Source organism: Apis cerana, linkage group LG1, assembly GCF_029169275.1.
Source record: "Apis cerana isolate GH-2021 linkage group LG1, AcerK_1.0, whole genome shotgun sequence".
In the NCBI taxonomy this organism is placed as follows: domain Eukaryota; kingdom Metazoa; phylum Arthropoda; class Insecta; order Hymenoptera; family Apidae; genus Apis; species Apis cerana.
Genome location: NC_083852.1, coordinates 6,292,846 through 6,314,354, shown reverse-complemented (window position 1 = coordinate 6,314,354; position 21,509 = coordinate 6,292,846). Strand labels below are relative to the sequence as shown.

At 31.6% G+C, this 21,509-nt stretch overlaps 1 protein-coding gene across 9 annotated transcripts in view; it reads right to left on the bottom strand.

Moving 5' to 3' along the window:
• Window positions 1-204: 204 nt before the first annotated feature.
• The window catches only part of LOC107994867 (potassium voltage-gated channel subfamily KQT member 1), a 61,814-nt gene continuing 40,509 nt past the window's right edge, over window positions 205-21,509 (bottom strand). Inside the window, exons 9-14 of one of the 9 annotated variants that reach the window (XM_062080635.1) lie at window positions 20,515-20,535; window positions 15,323-15,567; window positions 14,175-14,285; window positions 11,102-11,258; window positions 7,750-7,872; window positions 205-6,505 (exon numbers count right to left, since the gene is read on the bottom strand). In XM_062080635.1, coding sequence (XP_061936619.1) covers window positions 6,404-6,505; window positions 7,750-7,872; window positions 11,102-11,258; window positions 14,175-14,285; window positions 15,323-15,567; window positions 20,515-20,535 — 759 coding nt within the window. In that variant the 3' untranslated portion in view covers window positions 205-6,403. Of the gene's footprint in view, window positions 6,506-7,749; window positions 7,873-11,101; window positions 11,259-14,174; window positions 14,411-15,322; window positions 15,568-20,514; window positions 20,536-21,509 lie in introns of those variants that run through there. The other 8 variants (XM_062080638.1, XM_062080639.1, XM_062080666.1 and 5 more) reach the window with 8 other exon arrangements.

Here is a 21,509-nt window from a genome sequence, read left to right as displayed (position 1 = left end):
GTAAAATGTAAGAACATTTGGACGCCTCGTTTTATACCACGGATTTAAAATACATGCGTAGTTTATTCATCCCGTTGACTCTTACACGGCAGGAATACACTAGATAAGAAACGTGACAGAAAGTGAAGCGAAAATGAAATTATTTCTCGTTATTCGAGAATTGATATGTACATAAGAATGGGAAATAATTTGATTTTTTCCAGCCCAGACTATTACACATTCTGGACTGGAAAAAATTGTACGATATTTACGAACGAAAGAAAATTCTTAAGATTTTTTCAAAAGATACTTTTAAATTGCAATTTTCAAAATCCAATTAGAATAACACGGTTCGTTATATTGATAAAATTTATTTAATTCTTTTTTCCATATCTATTTTATAGATAGATAAATTTTCTATTATTACAAGTAAGAAGTAATAATTTTAGAAAAATTTCCAGAAGTGGTAACGATGATTCAAAGAATATCCAGAGAAATTCGAATTTCAAAAAACAACCAAATTATCGAGTTTAAGATTTTCAAAGTTACTCGACACGATTCTTTCACACTGTTGTCCCGAGATTATTACTTAATTAATTTACGATAAATGTTCCCAGAGTATTTTTGCATAATTAAAAAGTGTTCGAAGATTCGAATCGATAACCTTAAGGATATATATTCTATTGTTAAAACGAAATCTTTACATTTATTGTTTATGCGCGTATTCAACATTGTTTGATTGTCTCTACTCATGGTCGGCAATATAATCATCGAGTGATGCTCCATTTTCAATATTCGATAACTCTTTTAACGTTTCCTTCGTTTCATCTAACTTGAACTGACTCGATAAGTAGACAGTTTCTTAAAAAAACGTTTCTCCTTCAATTTTCGAAACTTAAAATTCAATCCTTGATTATTAGAATGCTTACGATAATTTTTGTTTTAATTTCGTTTACATAAAAATTTTACACATATCGTTAATGAAAAAAAAATATCAAAATGGAAGAAAAATTGTATGCACACTTTATCAATTCTTATTATATTTTTCCAACATTTATAGGAATGCAATTTATAATCCTTTTTTCACAATGTTTTTCACTGTCGTATAAAATCATAAATTTCTCTTCAATAAAAAGAATTATATTTTTCATCCTATATTTTTTAAATTATGGTATCGAATTTTTATTTATATCTTTTCATCCATCTATAAATTTTCCGTTGTTGTTTATTCATTTATTTATATCGAATGAGAAACGTTTTACTTATTTATACGAATGAAAGAAAATAAAGTCGAGCGGGTTTTGTTTTACGAAATAGAAAAATTGCTTCAACTTTGGAGCGTTACCTATGTATTGCCTACTATTGTATTGTTAATTTATTAATAATCCTACGATATTCTCTACTTTATTTACAACTCTATCTTAAGGCTAATGTTCTATTTTCTGTTATCAATTGCGTTATAGTGGAATTAGTTAAGTGAGAGGCACCATAGAATTTTTATAACGTACGATCATGCTCGAGCACGTTTTACAGAGTATTTTTCTTCTTCTTCTTTTTCCCGTTCTCTTATCGACGTTTTTCACGAAACGAAAAATTCTATCAAATTGCAAGTTGAATTACGATATATCGTGGAAATAAAAATTATTAATGGTACATCGATGGATTGACTAGAATTTCTGTGTCTTGTTAACAATTAATTATAAAAAAAATCTATTTCTTACAATTAAACTAATAATTATAATTAATCGTAAGAAACTCTTCGAATATCGTCAAGGAATGAAATTTGTCTTACTTTTTTTGAATCTTTTGCGCTCTTATCCTATAATAAATTTTTCCAAAATATAATAAAAAAAAAATAATTAAAAGATATTTTATTTCAAACAGTTTTTGAGGATAATTTATCGAAAATTTTTTTCTTTTTAAAATATTTTCAAAGTTTCGATCTATTAAAACGATTGAATTAAGGATTTACAATGTATTATATTAAAAGAGCGCGAAGAATTTCAAAAGATATGGAATTAATACATTTACACGATCTTCCATCCGCCCACTCGATTTCAAAATACTCCTAAAAGCAGCTTCGCTTGAGAAATTGTTTCCTATTTTGCTATATGTATTATATATATATATATGTATATTATATTATATTATATACAAATTTGTATTATACTTTAACAATATAAGTTAAGACGATAGATATTTTCAGTGCAATATTTCGCTCGACGATAAACGTAATCCTAGTTAACAAGAGACTGGTCCTTCCCGCGCAGAGATCGATTAAATCTTCGAGATGAAAGAGAGAAAGAGAGAGAGAGCGAGAGAGAGAGAGAGAGAGAGAGAGAGAGAGAGAGAGAGAGAGAGAGAGACAGAGTGTATGTACGTGTGTGGTGAGTAGTCGAGATTAAAACGAGACGCTTTGCAAACACTTTCGTGAATTTCGAGAGATCAAATTTCGTGTGTCTCGTAAAAACGAACAATATAGGATTTCAAGATAAGATAAAGAATGCCCGTTGAAACCATTCGAGCGAAAAATTTCTTTTTGTATTCCTTTCAATAAAAGTTATTCCAATCGATTAAATATTTTAAAGAATTAGAAAATTGATATTCCGAGATTATTAAAATTCCTTTTCTTTTAAACAAACTTCTTTTAAATCATTTTTTACAATTTAATGTAATTTGAAATTTAGTGTTTGCACGATATATTAAAATGGATTTTTAAAATACTGACCGTTTATAGATTAATAGCTTCTAGATTTGGAAAGGATAGATATATATAAATAAATAAAATTAGTCATTCATTTGCACGTATGTGAATTTTACAAATCTTCAGAGATTTGAAATATTAATTATTACTAATTAAAACTAATATTTCAAATAATTTGAAATGTGCAGATTATTAAGTCTTATAGAGAAATATATTTGGTTATTTTTCTTCATATTTAATCATAATCTTTTACACTCGAATAGTCAACGAAAGATGAGAAATAAGAAATAGGAAAATGTTTTCTGCACTACATCACGCACACTCATCCATACACATAAATCGCTTAGAAATTAGACGTGAGTTTTACGCATATAATATCTTAACGGTGTCGATTAATATTACGGTTTTTTACGTGCCGATACGTATTCGATAACCTACGTAGAAAATATAAATGTATTTATATTAATATGTATATATATATATATATATGCAGAATATAATCCAATTTTCTGTTTCTCTTTTTCTTTTTTATTTTTATCATTATTATTTTACTCTTGAAATATGTATATATACACCGCCATTGTTTCTTTCACATATTTCGTGGCATACTAGAATGTAAGATTCTTTATGTTTTATATACGTCCACGAGCGGTATGGGTTTATACAGGATGTTCGTGATACAATGACAGGTATTTAAACCAATAAAAAAATATGTGGAAATGAAAATACGAATGAAAATTCTCCGAATATTTTCCCGACATTCTGAAAATAAATAATTTCCAATTATTATTAAAATTTTTCTTTTCACGTACCGTTGTTTTGAATTTTCAATATTTTATTAATAGTTTTTTTTTTATTATTTTAACTTTTAAATAGATTAAAATTATTTGATTTTACTGAACTCTCGTACGACAGTGCGTAACTCTTTCTGGTCTCGAGCATAATGTCGCCGTTGAATCACAGTCGATACAAGCGACGAACGATTCTATTTACATCGCGTGTCCCATTCCCCTTTATAATACGAAACAAAACATACTTCCGAAAGACATACGATATTACGAACGGAATCAAATACTGTTACTTATATAATTAATTTAATCATTAATTAATAATTCTTTCTATAATAAATTTAATATAATAAAAAAAAATTTAAAAACTCGAATATCCTGTACACCCACAAGTAATATTGCTTCATTCACTATTTGAAAGATCGCTAAATGCAAGCCCAAAAGAATTTGCAGCTCGCAAAAGGAACGAACCCATATCGAATAGGGTGATGCGATCTTTTTTTTTTTTTTTTTATAATAAAAAATCTGTTCGCTATAATCGTATGAGGAGACGATATTATTTCAACATTTTTATTATTTTTCAAAGCATTCATATGCACGTATATATATGTATAACGTTCTCGCATATTCAATGTAAGATCGCGCGTTTGTGCTAAAAATCGAAAGAAGGAAAGAGAGAGAGAGAGAGAGAGAGAGAGAAGGAGGGAGGAAAAAAAAAAATATTTTCTAGCAATGTATATATAAGAATTCGATACCGCGTATCTGTACAATACATGTACCCATTGGTACATGCAATTATACATATATGTATTTCGATTCCTTTCTAACTAGATTAGCAACAAGATATTCAAAGTTCGTGATTAATTTTAAGGCTTAATAATTGATCGTTATTACCAGCAGAGACTAGAAGTTTTATCTGTATGTATGTGTATATATATATATATGTATACATATGTGTATATATATATATATATATATAATATATTATGTATAGCCTATAGAGATATATCTCGCCTAGGAAGTTTTTCTTTATGTTTGCTTATTGTTCCTCTCTATTATTCCTAGTTGGCCCAAATGATGTTCCCAATACGTTTACATTCATTTCTCTCGCGTACCTAAGCTGCTCGTTCGGAACAAATTTTTTATTACCGACCGTTTTATTATCATTCTACCATATAAACACCTTTTTATCGATCGATCTTTCGATGCGTTTACTTTTGAATAGTCCAAAAACATCGATCTCTCCTGGTTATATATCGAGAACTCACGATCGACACGGTGAATATATTTTTCTTTGTTTTTCGTTTATTATTATTATTATTATTATTATTATTATTTTCAATTTATTATTCAACTTTATATTCTTCCAACGTTTCGCTTCCCAATTTTGTTCGAAGAGAACAATCGTTCCTGTGCGTTTAGCGTGATCGGTTTTATGAAGGCTATTCTCCGAGGACCACTGATTAAAATCAGTAGAGGAAGTATATATAAGCGACGACGTTTAAAGTGAGCTTTGCTCCCGCCAAATTCCTTTATAGGATCTAAGTCGATTTCTTCCCGGAGATAGGCGCCCTCTGGGCTGGAGGATTTTACGAATCTTTTTTTTACTTTCTAATTCTTTTTTTTCCTTTTCTTTTCTTTACGACGAGGTACGAACAATGTCAAAGAAAACTTTTTTTTTTATATTTTTGATTTTTTTTCTTTTTTTTGTTCCTTTTTTAGTTTGGTCTCTTTGCGATTGTAAAGGAGTTTCTGTATGTTGGACGATTTTCTGATTATCTATAGATCTTTTGCTTTGAATGTTCAGGTACTATCTTTCTTATTTGTTTTTTTGTTTATGATAATTGAATTAAATATTTGAATAATTTAAAAGTTGAATATTTAATTGGTTCCAGGTTTATGCAAAAAATAAAGATGATTTTGTTTCTTGTAATCCTTTGGATATTTTCGTATAAAGTTCAACGAGATTTTTCGACGAGATTCCATATTATTTAAGAATAGATGTAAATTATAAAATTATAGAATTTCTTTAAGAAATTAAGTTTTCAAATTTTTAACTTTCGTTAAGTTCTTGATGTCAACTAAATTTTAATTTTAAATAATTCTTCTTTTTTATTCGTTATAAATTCTTAATTATCGATCCTTATCCAATAACTGCATCTCTTCTTTTCCACTTATTTCATAATTTTCACTTTTGTTAAATTTATCTTAAACTTTTATCTTCGATTTATCCATCATTTTCTTTCGTTTGCGTGATTCGTTGTTTCTTTCAATATATTTGAAAATTATTTATTGAATTTTTCGTTGATATTTTTCTAAATTCTTCATTCAATTCATTTTCAAAACTTCTTCTTTGCAATTTATAATTTTTTTCCAATATTTTCTAAAATTCTCTGGAATTTATCACTTCTCTTAAAACTTTTCCAAATTTTTCTCAATTCGTTACTTCTTTCAAATTTCTTTTAAATCTTCTAAACTTTTATCGATTCATCATTTCTTCGTATATTTCTCAACATTCGTCATTTCCAAAACTATTCCAAATTTTCTTCTTCTCAAAATTCTTTAATCAATCTTCCCAAAATTCTCTCAAACCTCACCATCCACTTCTTAATCTTCACTTCATGTAATATCTTTTAATCGACAATCAAAATAGCAATAAGAAATCCATAAATAACTAATATAAAACAATCGTCGAGTATCAAAACAAAAATCGTCCAATATCTCCAGTTTCTTTCGAATGTTATTTTTATCTATGTACGCGTAGGTAAGAAAGATCCCTGCATTTGCGGCCGATCGTACAAGGCCGATCGCGGATTCAACCGCTTTTGCTTAACATATTCGCCGCGACGTTGGTTATGGTAACACGAGGCAAAGTCCATGGAATTGCCGGTGATCGCGAAATAGATGGCACAAGTTCGCCGGGGGCTTTCTGTTACACGTCGTCCTCTATACTCCTCAGGGGTATTTGTTGCTTTTGTGCCACCGCGTTCAGCACGTAGACCAGCTGGTCCAATTTCTTGTCCATCACGGACAACTGCGGACAGAAATAGTTTCCATGTGAGAATCAATCTTCTCGCTCGTCCCTGCGGATAGAAGAATCTCTGCTCTCTGGACAGAGAGGTATTTTTCTTTTCACTTTCTCTCGTTTTTCTTATTTTTTCTTTTTCTTTTTTCTCGTTTTTTTCCTCATTTGAAGATTTTATTTTGAAAATTGGAAACGAGAAGTTAATAAATGGAGTTTGTTCAAAGAGTTTGTTGGGGAGAAGTAAGAAAAGTTGTATTTGTGTTTTTGTTTCAAATTTTTTGAATAAAATTAAGATTAAAATTTGTTACGAAAATATATTATAAAATTATAGAAAAAGTAGATTATATAATAATCTATAAATATTATTAATCATATTAATTTTTATAATAATTACAATCGTATTAATTTTTGGTATGATTGTAGTTTATAATCTTTATATAATTATATTGTAACAAAGTGCGTTAATGCTTGATGAATTTGAAAGGAATAATAATCGTAACAATGCTTTATGAAAACGTGTTATATGAAATGTAATATGATTCGACAAAGAATTGATATTTCAAATTGCATGATTAATTTCAATGATCTAATAATTTAAAGGCAATTTAATAATTCATATTACAATAATATGTTCACGTTTTCTAGACACAGATACATATATATATTGATAATTTAATAAAATTTTTTAATCTCTACCATTGGAGATCCAGTGGCACAATTGTGTCTGCGTTAATCCGATCGAATTGAAACCGAATGCTCGAGCACAAAGCTGTGCAGACTTTCATCGAATTGAAAATTATATCCCTCTCATTACATTCGTCCACTTGTAACTGTAGCGATGGGATTAAGTTTAATATGTATTTTCAAATCCAAGTCAAATCTAATATCAAGATTTCGTTTCATAAAATTCTATTTTATTACGACAGAATAAGTTTCTGCAAAGATGGAAAAATCTAAAATTTATTTATATCGCTTATTCGTACGATGAAAAACCGATCGTATCCGATCTTTGCCGAACCCACCCGAACCTCTCGTATCTCAACCGATCTTTCCCGATGTTTCCCGAATTATTCCGAATTTGCGATCTCAAATATTTACAGTCACTAATGATTGAATTTATACTTTATCCCATCACTATGTATAAATGTTTGTAAAATGAGAATATATATATATACGTGAAAGAAAATTTCCTCGAAAAGAAAATAACGAGTATTAGAAATGACACAGAGCCGGAAGAAAGGTCGTGAACTCACCTGCTGCTCGACCCTGTATAAGCGTGCGCCTATAGTCATTGGCTTCACGTTCCCTGCTCGGTCGATTCCTGCTAGGTAGCTGCCCGGTTTGCCCAGGGTCTGGTCCAATCTCCTCTGCAACTCCTGTGAAAAGGCGCAGGTTAAACGCTTAACGAGATAACGTAGCGCAGAATTAAATAGAAATAAGCGGTTTTCTTTTTTTCAATTTTATTATCTGAAATATTATATATATATATATATATATATATTTGAGAATTGTTTCATATTACATTTTCAGAATCGCGAGTGAAATAATGAAGGAATAATTCTTGAGATCTTTTTCGAGCTATATTACATAATTTTATTTCAAAGGAAAATTAGATTTCTGCAGCGGTCTGAAATTCTAATAGGAATTTAATATTCACTGGTAACGTTTAACTTGGTTTAAGTAACGTTAAAAGCAAAAGAAAATATAAATTTTCTTCTCGTTCGACTATTTCTATTATTAAACATTTCTATTGTATTTAATCTCATAGATAAATCAGATTCAAATTTTACAAATTTTTCCCTCGAATTCATCTCAAATTCTTTCAACAAGATTTAAAATTTAAATAAAAAAATTTTGATTAATTTTATATTATATAACTATTGTATATTCATTATACCGTTGCTTTTCACGTTTCTCTTCAATTTTTATAAATAAGAACACACGGTTTTCCACTATCGAAACACATTTATTTAATCCAAATCAATTAGACTTAACAAATTCACCTACAACTTACGACTTGTTAGAGGAACGTTCTATCGCGTATACATGCACATGGAGACGCGAGAAACGTTTAATTGGATTGCACAGCATAGCCAATTTTCGTGTGCGAATATTGCATTATCTTGTTCATTATCCGCGATCGAAAAACAACATTAAACGTCGATGCATTATCGAGGGGGACGAAATTAATTATGTCGAGGCATCGTTTAATTAGCTTTGTTAATTAATTCCATTTCACGGGCAACAAGTAACGATAAATAGCGCGAACTTGTTCAATGTCGATGATAAATTAATATTGATACAGGTTGACAAGAGATTTCAATGTTTCGAGGATAAAATTACATTCAATCGAAAAATGTTAAATTATATTTAGAAATTGCAATTTTTGCAATTTGATTTTTTGAGATTATTCAAAGATTAGATTTAATTCATCTTTTTGAGATCGCCTTTCTTTTTTAAACTTTCTGGAAAAATATATAAGAAATAAAAAATTTAATCAATTAAATTTAGAAAGCATGCACACGTATTTAAATCTCCTTTTTCAAAATTCTGTAATATCGATAATTCTCCGCAATTTCGCATCGACTTCGTTTTTTAAAAAATTTAAATTTCAGAAAAATTGCTAAAACATTCACTTGGCATAGAAACATGGAAAAATTGTACCCCTTCAAGAATTTAATTTCAAGAAACTACATTTATATCTCGAGCTAATAATATCAATTCGATAATATAATAAATCGAAGTTTCTCTAAAGGCCTGGAAACTATTATTCGTTTATCACGATGATACAATGAATCGACGTATACTATAAAGTTGAGAATTACGAGAAGAGGGAAACGTCACTTTAACGTGGTAGCATGAAGGCTTAAGGACGTTATCGATTTTCTGGACGGCTCATATAATAAAGCCTGATCCCCATTCGAAACAATATAACAAATAACATCTTTCCATTGAATCAGCACGATCGATAATTTGAATTTGAATAATCGCGCCACTTCTCGTCGTTTCCGAGATTGCAAACTGTCTTCAACATCGCAAAAAAAGTTATTATGTGCAAATTTTTATGAACGCACATTTTTTGAATAATAAGTAAAAGGAATAATAACGCATTTTGTTAAGATTTGTTCATTTTAAATAACATTTTTTTCCAGTGGAAATCGTTGCATTATATTTCGTGACATAGAACGTGGATTATGTCGAATTTGGTCAAACAATTCCAATTCCTAGTTGAACAGCAATATTCCGGATAATGTAATAGTAATGCGCTATTGTGCATTTCCTGGGATTCGAAGAGGATTATTTATCCCGAGCTTCTAAAATAATTAAACCTAGATTTGGACAAACGTTTCTAATTGAATAATGCATACGAAATTGCAATAATCAAAAATGTATCGTTTTTCGAAATTTTGATTCGTTTAATGATAATAAAATAAATTTTTTCTCGAAACATTCTCTTCAAAATCAAAAAGTGAAAGCTTATTCCCAACTTAGCCTAACTGTTAATAATATTATTAATAGTGATACTGCGAGGATAATGTCGTTTTTGACAGAACAACTTGTTAATGATGAACTTTAATAAAAATTGTAATAAACAATCTTTATCACTAATACACAAAAACTGATCCCATTATTACACGTTTAAATCTAAAATAATATCAACTCGACGAAAAGATTATCCCCTAAAATGTAATTGCGTTTTGAATCCCCTCGACCCTCGATCGTTCAAACGCAGACCGTTGGCCTATTGTTACGGTGGCCCGACATTGGCTTTACTCGGCTCGAAGCGATTGGCAGCGACGTAATAATTGTCGACGACGCGCAATCTGCATTTCCCCCGATGGAGAAACGATACAACACAGGCCGCCATTGTCTTTCACAGCGCGTTCCATCGCGAAATGTTAAACGTTACTCGCCTCGATGACCGATTTTCTTTCTCCCTTTGTTCCGTCCTTTCCTTCTTTCTTTTATTTCTTTATTTTTTCTTTTTCTTTCCTCTTTTCCCCGGTTGAGAATCGATGCGCATTATCACGGATAATAACGATCACAAGTCAGCAGATGTGATTCGAGATACACATTTTTTTATTTTATCGTGAAATATTTCGAGTTACTTTGATTTTCCTTTTTTTAAATCAGTATCAGAGTCGCGTTTGATTTCGCTAGTGGTAGTCGATTCTAGGAAATTATTAAACCAGGATTTACATTTGGAAAGTATTTCCCTTTGATTCTTTATCCGTTTCCAGATTAGCCGTGATATTTGATACGCGTGTGCAAACATGTAAACATTAATATTCGTATCGGGAAAGGGGAGGAGGGAAATCGAGCCTCCCACCTCCTTTAATCTTTGAACGATAGAGATCGTGCAATCACAGATCATGCGATCTTGAATTTTTAAATACACGATTATATTATTCCATAATTCCACGATATCAACTTGTCCCTGTAGAAGAAAAGAAAAACGAAATAGATAGATAACAATAGATCGATCGCGATCACTTTGACAAGTGGCGTAGATCGGACGTTTATCGGACACGTAACATGCATTACGATGCGTCGGTAAGTGATGGAGATCGGTGAACGGTCGGGCGGATTAGGATCGCAGCTCACCTTGATTCGAACCATCATGTTCAAGTGGCCTTGGCTGTACTGCTCGATCACATCACGTACATCGTACGGTTTCCGCGCCTGCTGAAACTTCCTTCTGGCCACGAAATACTTGATCTTTCTGATCGCCCTTATTGCGTTTCGATGCGCCTCCGTCAGCCTGAAAATAACAGCGATCCTATTTTCAGTGAATTCGCCACGACAAGTCTGCATCATCGAGTACCATCGCAAGATATATATAATATATTCTTTACTCTGATAGTAATATATAAAAAGTAATATTTGTCGCTCGAAATTCGTTCCTATTTTAAAATTGAGAGAGAGAGATAGAGAAAGAAAGAAAGAAAGAGAGAGATCAATAAACGAGATAAGAAGGATAGAGTAGAAATAAATAAAAGAAAAGGAAATTAAAGAAGAGAGATGTGTTTGTTTTTATCATCGCGTTTCACGACCAATAAATCGTAAAATAATTATCGGCTCAAGAGAAAACGACAATGGTTATCGATCGTTCGCCTAACATCGTCTGTCGATATACCAAATTATACGCAAACATACTTCGTCGTTGGTTCACAGATTCGAGTAGCTGCCGCTATGGCGCGACACGCGTGTACCAATCCGCCTATGCTTTCCCAACTCTTCACAGAGACGTTACGGGGGAAAGTGGCCGCCGTTGTTTACGATTTCAACGTTGCTTTACCGCGAGTAAACACGCTTCCCTCGCCACGGAGCGTAAAATGGAACACGAGGAAAGATTTCGTGTATATATCCTCTGAGAGAGGATTCGTGTTATCTAACGATGATCTCGAACGATTGATATTCCAATATCTCTTATTATTGTCGAGATTGCGAGTAATATTTGTTCTTTTCTTTTCTTTTATAAATATATATATATATTTTTTTCTCTTGGAAATTTTAATTTTCCGAGGAAATTTTACAAATTTGATCTTTTCCGCGAAAAGATAAATATGGTCAACATATTTTTATTTTGGACAAAAGAAAATTCAATAGCACTTATGGAGGAGATCATTTATATTAAATTGGAAGTTGTGAAATTAGAATTCATACTAGATAAAAATATATATATTTTACAAAACGTAGATAAGATAATTTCTAAAAACTCTTTACGTCACTTTTTCTATCCAGAAATTAATCACGCTTCCGCAATGTTCGTGCAAATAATAAGAAAAACATCCGTGTGGCCGCGCTTCAATAGAAAGAATTTAAAACGAGATCTTCCTTCCCTTCCTACCCTCCCCCTTCTTTCCACGTTATAAACTCGGTATTTTTCAATTCTTCATTCACAAATGTGTCGCACAAATTCTTAATTCACAGGAAAAAATTGGAGTGGCTGGGCGAAAAACCCAGTCGGCTATTTTCGCAAACGATTTCACGTTTCAACGGCAAAGCTGTTGGAAGGCTCACGCTTCGAAACGAAGGAAAGTGGAAAAAAAGAAAAAAGAGAGAGAGAGAGATGCAGCGAGTCGAGAGATCACGAGAAGAACGCGGATAGAAAACAGAGAAACTTCGAAACGCGACTTGTCTTTGTGTCGGAGGTTCGAGTGGCAGACTAGCAAAGGATGTAGGCCGTCCGTGAAGCGGAGTAATGCACCGGTGAAAAAAGCACTTACGTACGGTGCTTTTTCGACGGGGAGAGGGAGAAGTGGAAGAGACAGACGAGAGAAGGAGAAGAGCTTTTTTCAGGAGAGCGAGGTAACGTTCCGTTCCGCTTTCGAGAATGGAGACTTCCTCGAAATGTCAATGCCACGAACTCGAGAGATTTGCCTCTCATAGATTCGCTTTTTTACACGACCAGTGATTTTAAGCGTTCGTCGAAAATCATTTTTTAATAATATAATTTCTTTATACGTAGAAAAAATGATTGGTTAGATAGATAGACTGCAATGGAGAATCGGAAAAATTCGGACGAGATCTCGAAACAGTCGATTAATCGATAGTTGGCGTTTGATCGAGCGGATAATTCGACTTCGCGTTAATTCGGCAAGGTTCGGATACGTTCGGCTTCGTTCAAGGATACAATAATGAAAATAGGAGGAGCTCGATTGTGGCCGATTTTTGACGAATAAAACCGAAGAGAAATCTATGTAAAGATATAATAGAATAAAATGTTAAAATTAATTTTACTCTCTTTTTTATGAAATATGATCGAAACGAGAACAAAATATCGATCGAATATTAAAAATAAATCTATCGTGAGGAAAATTTGGCAATTTGAAATTAAAAGTAAAAATATCCTCGTTCGAAAATCCTTTTTTGTCTCTCCATAAAGGCTACCGTTATCACTATTTCAACAGCAATCCTCGACCGCAATTCAAATTTCTGCTAGCCGCACACTTTACGTATTTCCTTTGCGGTGAATTCAAAGATCGATCGAATGTGGGGGTTCGTACAAATCGTAGCGCGTTTAATACTAACAAGATCCAGTTGAATCGAATTGCTGTTTCGAGCCATTTGTATCACAGTAAAGACCTTTACGTATGTATGGGTCGGACGAAAATTCTTCGGTCAATATCGATCCCGCATGCAAAATGAAAGTAATTTGCATAAAGATACAGACGATTCTCTGGTCAACACTCGATTTTCCACGTTGTTTGTTATCGGTAAACGAAAAATAATCGAACGATAATTACTACTTTTGGACTCCATGAAAAATTTCTATTACATAATCTGAGAATTTGAACTAAAGCTCTATTTAAATAGAGCTCTTTAATAAGCTGATAAAATAGTATCAACAATTATTCACTGAAATCTTTAAGAAATACTCGATACATTAGCAATTTGTGCAAATTTTATTCCAAACTTTAAAAAATACTTCAAGATACACTAAGTAAGCTACTCAATCTATTTTTCAATGTATGCTTTAACATTTTCTCCGCTTCTTTCTTTTAAAATATATTTTAAATATCCCTTCCTCTCCATAAAAAATACTATCCAAACTATTTTTTCAATATAGATAGAATTCACAAGTCGTCTCCCTCTACTTCCTCCTTAAAACGTTCTCTACGTATATTTCGCGCGAAAATCCGCACGAGATGGCATAAGGAAGAAGCGTACTTACGTGGTAACCCTCTGAGGTTCCTCGATATCAATGTCGATTTCGTCGCTGGTAGCCTCCGTGACGGAGCTCGTCTGCGAGGTGAAGAGGCTTCCCCTGCCAACCGGAAATACGCTACTCACACTACCAAACTCGAGAAACTAGTTCGTACGACGTTCAAAGCCGCTCCAGAGAAAGTGCCCTTCAGCCGGCTGACATTTCCTGTCACGCCAACTTTCCCCGATCTATCTATTATTTCACTGCGAAATTTCCAAAGGTTTTCACCGATTTTCTTCACAACGCATACTTATTATGCTGTACTTTGATATTTCACATTCAATATTGATGAAACGAAATTTTTTGATAATGTAATCGTATTCGAAGTAATTTCGAAAATCTTTGTGATTTCTCTAGTATACGAAGAGATTCTGTAAGATATGTATAGAATCGAAAAGTAGGTAATGTTGAATAATTTAGTTTGAATTAAAAAGTAGATGATTTTTAAAATAAATATATTTTTCAACGATTTACGATTATTTCTAAAATTTTTCTTTAAAGAATTTTAAATATTGAATTATATTATTAAAATTATTATTAATTAAAAGCTATCAAGTTATTTAATGCCAAATTTATATTGCGCGTCAGTCGGCTTTTTAGCTTCCCTCTCTGGAGCGAATTACAAAATTAATTACAAAATTAAGCAGCTAAATTATAGGAGTGAAAGTAGAATGTGTGCATACATACGAATAATAACGTAATTATTTACTTAATTTGCGTCTATTATAATTTAATTAAACGACAACTTTACACAAAAAAAGTATCTTCTGCACTAACAACATTCTAACCTCAAAATGTTCCAATTCTCAAATTCCAAGCTATACATTAGTGAGATTCCAAATTTTCAATAATCCATCTAAAAATGGTCACGATTCAACAACCCAATATATTCTTCCCTTCTTTCAACTCTAATCAAATGAGTCGTCTATAGTTTCTAAAATTTAATTAATCTCTCTCGTTTAATCGCCAAGCTTAACCTATCATACGTTATACGTTATACGTTATACATTAATCATTATACGTTGGCTTTTCGATTATACATGAAATTTACTTAATGAAATAACCGGATCCTTAAGTGATTAAGAAAAAAATTATGCAAATCGATCTCCACTCACCGATTGTCGCGTCTAGCGCGATTAGGCGTGCCAGCTTTCGGTTCCTCCATGTAGAAGATAACGTCTCCCTCGTTCTCCATCCTTTGATTGTCGTTCTGATCACCGGTGGCGCCACCGCTCGACATGCCACCGGATATCGTGACCGGCGGCAACGACTGTTGCTGCTGCTGTTGCACGTCCATCCGATTCCTCGATTTACGCCTCTTCAGCACGCTCGCCTTCTTTGCCACCTGGATCATCAGAGACTGAACCCCCGGTGCCCTCCCATTACAACACACGTCGAACACAACATGCACTATCCCTACTAGCGAGCACCACAGCTCGGCCATGGATCCATCTGAAAAAGCTTCCTATTCTTGCCAATAGAGGTAACATCTGTGCGCTTGAGAACTTAGGCTCGGGCCGGCTATTATACGGGCAAGGATTGTCTCTTTCCGAATATTCTCATTTTGTTATTCATGTCTATTACGATAGAACATTTAAAATTTTGAAGATTTGTTTATTATCATCGTCGTTTATATTTATGAACGAACAATTCTTGATTCTACGTTGAGGTTAAAATAAAAATTGATCTGTGAAAATGTTGGTCGAGGTTTATTTATCAAGTTATGAGCAAATTGAGTTAGACGAAGTGAGACGGGAATGGAGTGCAACGGTGTAGCCTCTTTTTATCGACGTAAACTTATATTGCTTGTAACTTAATCGATAAACCTCGATCGATATTTTTGTACGGCAATATTTGCGTTTGTTTTCGCCTCTAAAATCGAATCAGAAGATTTTTATATGAATTTGAAAGTTCCAATTTTTCGCTTATAATGTACATTTAAAAAGGAAAAAGAGGGGAAGGGGAGAAGAGGAAGTTGAAAATAAATAAACGATTATATTCGTATCTCTATAATTCTAAATACTCCATCTTCTTTTTAATATTCTTTGTGCAGCAATATTTTTGAAGTAATTCGATCACGATTAGACATATTATTCGAACAATCGCGTATATAGCAAAAGTAGGATTTGTATCATTCGGTTGAATTGGGTGATCCTTGCAATTCCAGTTTCCAGTGATTAATATGAATCTCTATGTTCGTCTCTGATTATTACCGACGATGACACGCTGATAGCGTATCAAATTCTTGATAAGGTATGCCACTGGTTAAATGTGGGAATATTATTCCAAAATGATATAATCTACATTTAACGGTGTCATTTGTTTCCAACTTTATTCCATCAGTTGCTGAACGTTCAAATAATTAAATTGGAGGAATAAGAGGAAATAACATATTTGTGATAATAAACAAGAATATATTTGATTTTTATCCAATATATTATATACGTATTTTTAGAAGATTAAAAATAATCTTCCAATATTAGATAAGAAAATTTCTTTGCTTTTTAAAAAATTAATTTCACACGTAATTACCTTTGCTTTTTATGTTTTTTTGTTACAAAAAAAAATGCAAGAAAAAAAATTTTAAAAAATCTAATTACAACTCTCTACTTATATCTCAAAAACCAAGCAAACGGAAAAAAGTAATTAAAAAAAAAGTTACTAAATTTTCAGAAATTAATTAATGGAAATACGGAATTCTCGAGGAAAAAGAAAGTGGAGGAAAAGAATTGTTTACTGTACCGGTAAAGATGAAACAAGAGGGTGAATTGGTTCATTTACTTTTCAGGTTTATCGAATTTTTTTTTCCACAAACATTTTTTTTTCTCAAATACGTCCACGGCTACATCGAAAACGAAACGAGTTTCCGTGATAACAAAAGTGGGTTACTATCAGTTTTCAAATTGTGATATTTGAGATTGGCAACATAAAGTCACGTTTAACGTCACATTTCATCCTTTTAAGCGCTTAAGAAAGATTCCGGAAAGGAAATTTTGAAAGCGAGTTCATCAAATCCCTGTAATCAACGTAGCTCGTCGGCTCGTGAAACTTTTATGAAGAAAGTTTTATGATTTTGGACGTATTCGTTGTATTCGCGATATCGAGTAAAAAATTTCGATACCTGAATATTGATAATATAATTGACGATGATATTTGGATGTTCGAATAACATGTTTGATATTTTATTCTAATTCGTATTTGATAACTCAAAAAGAATATAATTTATATGTTGGGATTAAACAAGAATCGAGAATGAAACAGAATTCGAGAAAAGAGGTTAGGTTCGAGTCTAAACTATTATATTCTATATTTTATTGACATTAAATAAGAACCGAGAATGAAACAGAATACGAGAAAAAAGAGGTTAGGTTCGAGTCCAAACTATTATATTCAACGATTCCAAATACTTAAAAATAAAGAAACATGAAATAAAATAATCAAAACAAGAGATTATAAATTAATATCAACTCACGATTGGAAAGCGCCAAAAGCCAAAAACGAACAACAATAAAAGAATATAAGATAAAAATCAATAAGAAAAAAAAAAGATTAAAAGATTTAATCCCATTATATTCAATACCACGTAAAAATAACTCTACACGTATAACTTTTCGAATGCACATGAAAAAACGCATAAGAGTAAAAAAAATATATATTTATAACAATTTTATTATTATAACAAAAAGTTATAATAAAAAAAAAATGATGAAAAGTTAAACAAGAAGTATCGTATCGCGCGAAAGGTGGATAAATCGTTGGGAGGGAAAGGAGGATGGTAGCGGAAGTATTGGAACAGCCGACGAGCATAAATTCTCGTTCTCCGAGGAGGCGTTCGCCTTTTTGCATTTGCAGGCCGATGCGAAAATAAAATGGCGACACGTGTATATATACCGAGTGAAACAACGGTGAAACGATTCTGCTCTCGCGCGACATCTCTCCTCGTAACGGCACGTACGATTGTAACGTAGAACCATTGTAATATCGTTACATTATACGTGCAATATACGCGAAATACGTGGCCCCTGGAAATAAGAGGGAACTGTGTAAATTCGGATCAATTGAAATGCGGTTTTAAACTGGTTAGAGTTGTTAGTAGGTTAGTTGAGTTTGAGTTTCGACCAATCGAATTGCGGTTTCTCGATTGCGGAAATTGTGAGTATAATGAATTTTGATTAGTTGAAATGTGGTTTTTCGTCACGGTTAACGTTCCATAACGTAAATTTGCGAATTTTTACGAGAAGAAAATTAAATAATATTTAATTTGAAAATTTAAATATTAAAAGTTTCTCGGGGAAATGGAATTAAAATATCTAATTTCTTTTTCTTTTTATTAATTTCTAGTTGAAGATTATTAATCTAGAACGAAATTTGTTGCAAAAAAAAAGAAATGCTTATATCCATAACGATTAATAATCGAAGTTTTTATTAATTTTACGTATTTTTCGAAACGTTTCAAGCAGAATTGTTTCATCATCATCGTCGTCGTCGATTCAAATTGTACGTACAGGATGTTAACAATATCAAGAATATCAAGAATATAGATTAACATCCGGAAAAAGCGTGAGCCTAAAAATTTTTTTATAACCACTTATCTGTTTATCTCCATTCCTCTACTAAACTAATTTTATATAAATTTCCAATAAAAAAGGAAAAAAGTAATCGCATTATTATATTCGAAACATGTTTAAAAAAATAATAAAAAAGGTACGTACATATATTCCCTTAAAGATAGATAATTTAATTTGTTATTATAATTACATTTTTGTTGAAGCGCAATTGAAATAATAATAATAAAAAAAAAATTCAAAAGAGCAGGTTGAATGATATAAAAATATACACAAATACGAACAAATACGAGTAGAAAGTAAATAATTGACATCGAAGCTTCTAAATAATTAAGCGTTTTAAAAATAACAATTCTCGAATCTACTCGATTTAATTTTCTCGTATAATAAAAAGCATGGAAAATTTAACGTTAAGCGCTTAAGCCTTAGAACGAAACGGAGTACAAACCACCATAAAATCTAAAATAAAAAACGTATCTCTAAAAAAAAAAAAAAAGAAAAAAAAGAAAAAAAAAATCACAATCACGAATCAAAGCGATCTATACAACGAATCTATCAAGCAAATTTCAACAATAAATTATTATCCTCGACTTTTTCTCAACACCCTGTACGTGTTAAAGCGACACACAACATATTGCACGAAGACACGATACACGCACACGATACACAAGCGCATGCACGACAAACACAATTGTATCACATTGCATGACACACGATCGTAGTTACTTTTCAGAAAAATTCAAGTGACGAGACGAAGCTTTGTATGTGCAGTAGAAAGAGAGAGAGAGAGAGAGAGAGAGAGAATATAAAATATATAATAATATAGATACACATAAAAAGGAGCAATAAGTTATTATATGTACGTATTATATGTCGAATAAACGAGTCCATCCGCGGTTACTAGATTCATCTTGCCTTCTTGGATATATATATTTTTTTTTTTTACGATTTCATGCGTTTTATTCATTTATTCTGTCATCTTGGTTATCTTAATCAATGCAAATTGCTTCGAAGCTTAAATTGCTAAAAAGCGTATTCGATTTTCTATCTTTTTAATTAATATCGTGAGCACGATCGACTCGCTGATCGCAAAAGTATCCAAGCTACGTTAGATATATACTTCTTTATAAAACGAGGCGTATTATATTTATTACTTATCCTATCCCACGCAATAATATTTCCACGATAATTGTCTCCTTTTGATAAGATAAAATTCGAATTCAATTTCTTCAAATTTTTCCTTCACTTTATCTTCAATTTGCACTCCACCCCCCTCTCGAAACTCCAGTTCAGAATGATACTTTTGCTTTTATCGATTCGATTAAAAATAAAAAATTGTCCGATATGTGGGGAAGGAGAGAGAGAGAGAGAGAGAGAGAGAAAAAGAATCGAAAAATCATTTCAACAGAGCCTCCTCCCCAAAAAAAAAAAAAAATTGTGTGAATATATTCGAAAGCTAGAAGTGATTTGAAAAGTTGGGCGGGATCGAGTGTCGGATAAATTTCGTATAATATTTTGAACAGAACTTGTGTGTTGGCCCACGAAAACCCAGCCACCAATCGTTCCCGTTCTATATTACGTGATAAAGAAACGTGAATAATAATAATAATAATAATAATAATAATAGTAATAATAATAATAATAATAATGATAATAATAATAATAATAATAATAATAATTGATAAATAAATAAACATGCAAAAGATTAAAAATTGAAATAAATCTAAATAGCCTTTACATACCATCTTCTTTACACAAATCAACTGAAATATATTAGGTACATTTTATATATATCGTATCCAAAAGGATGAGAGATGTGCTTTTTTTTTTTTTTTTTTTCATTTTTTTTTTTTTTTTTTTTGTAAACATATGCATAATGGTACGATGAATGGGATTATTATAATGTAATAGATTCGCGACAGATAGATAGATAGATGGGCGTATGAAAGGAAAAAAGAGATAGCGAGGACAATGGAGATGTAACACGCGAGAATTTTTTTTGGCAGCAGATGCGAGAGAGATACCTGACGAGTGAGATTTCTCTTTGTATATTTTTTTTCTCTCTTTTTTCTTTTTTCTTCTTTTTTTTTTTTTTTTCTCATGTAGAATCTCCATGTGCCGATGAATTTGTTTGAAAATTTCGTATATTTCGAATCGACAGATTTGAAATATTCAAAATTTTCTTTCCACGGACTTTTCTTTTACGTATATAAATTTTGAAATAAATTTTTCTCTCTTTTTTTTTTTTTTATATAATTTTATAAAAGATTGATCTTTTTTTTTTTTTTTTTGCTTGCTTGCGGGCATTGCGTTCGATTAGCAGATTGGCAACAAAGAAAGAAAAAAAGGAAAGAAAAAAAGATAGAATAATTGGCAAAAATAATTCGGCGAATGAAATTTTCCAAGCAAAAAATAATTATTGCACTAAAATTGCACTAGATCGATGAAACGTTGGAAATGAAGATTTGCAATTAATCGCGATGCATTTTTTGCAAAGTAGATAGTCGAAAGAAATAACTGAAATACGAATGCATTGCGAGAAAGAGAGAAATATTTTTTACTTACAATATTCGTACATTCGTTTTTTCAGTTTATTATTTAAACACAATTTTTAATCAATTTTGCCGAGTCATGTCGATCATTTAATTCGACCGTTTGTTTTTTAAATTTTTTTTTAAATAAGAAGGATGCGAGAAGCGATTTGCATAACAACTATAACGAAGTTTTGAAAGCAAGT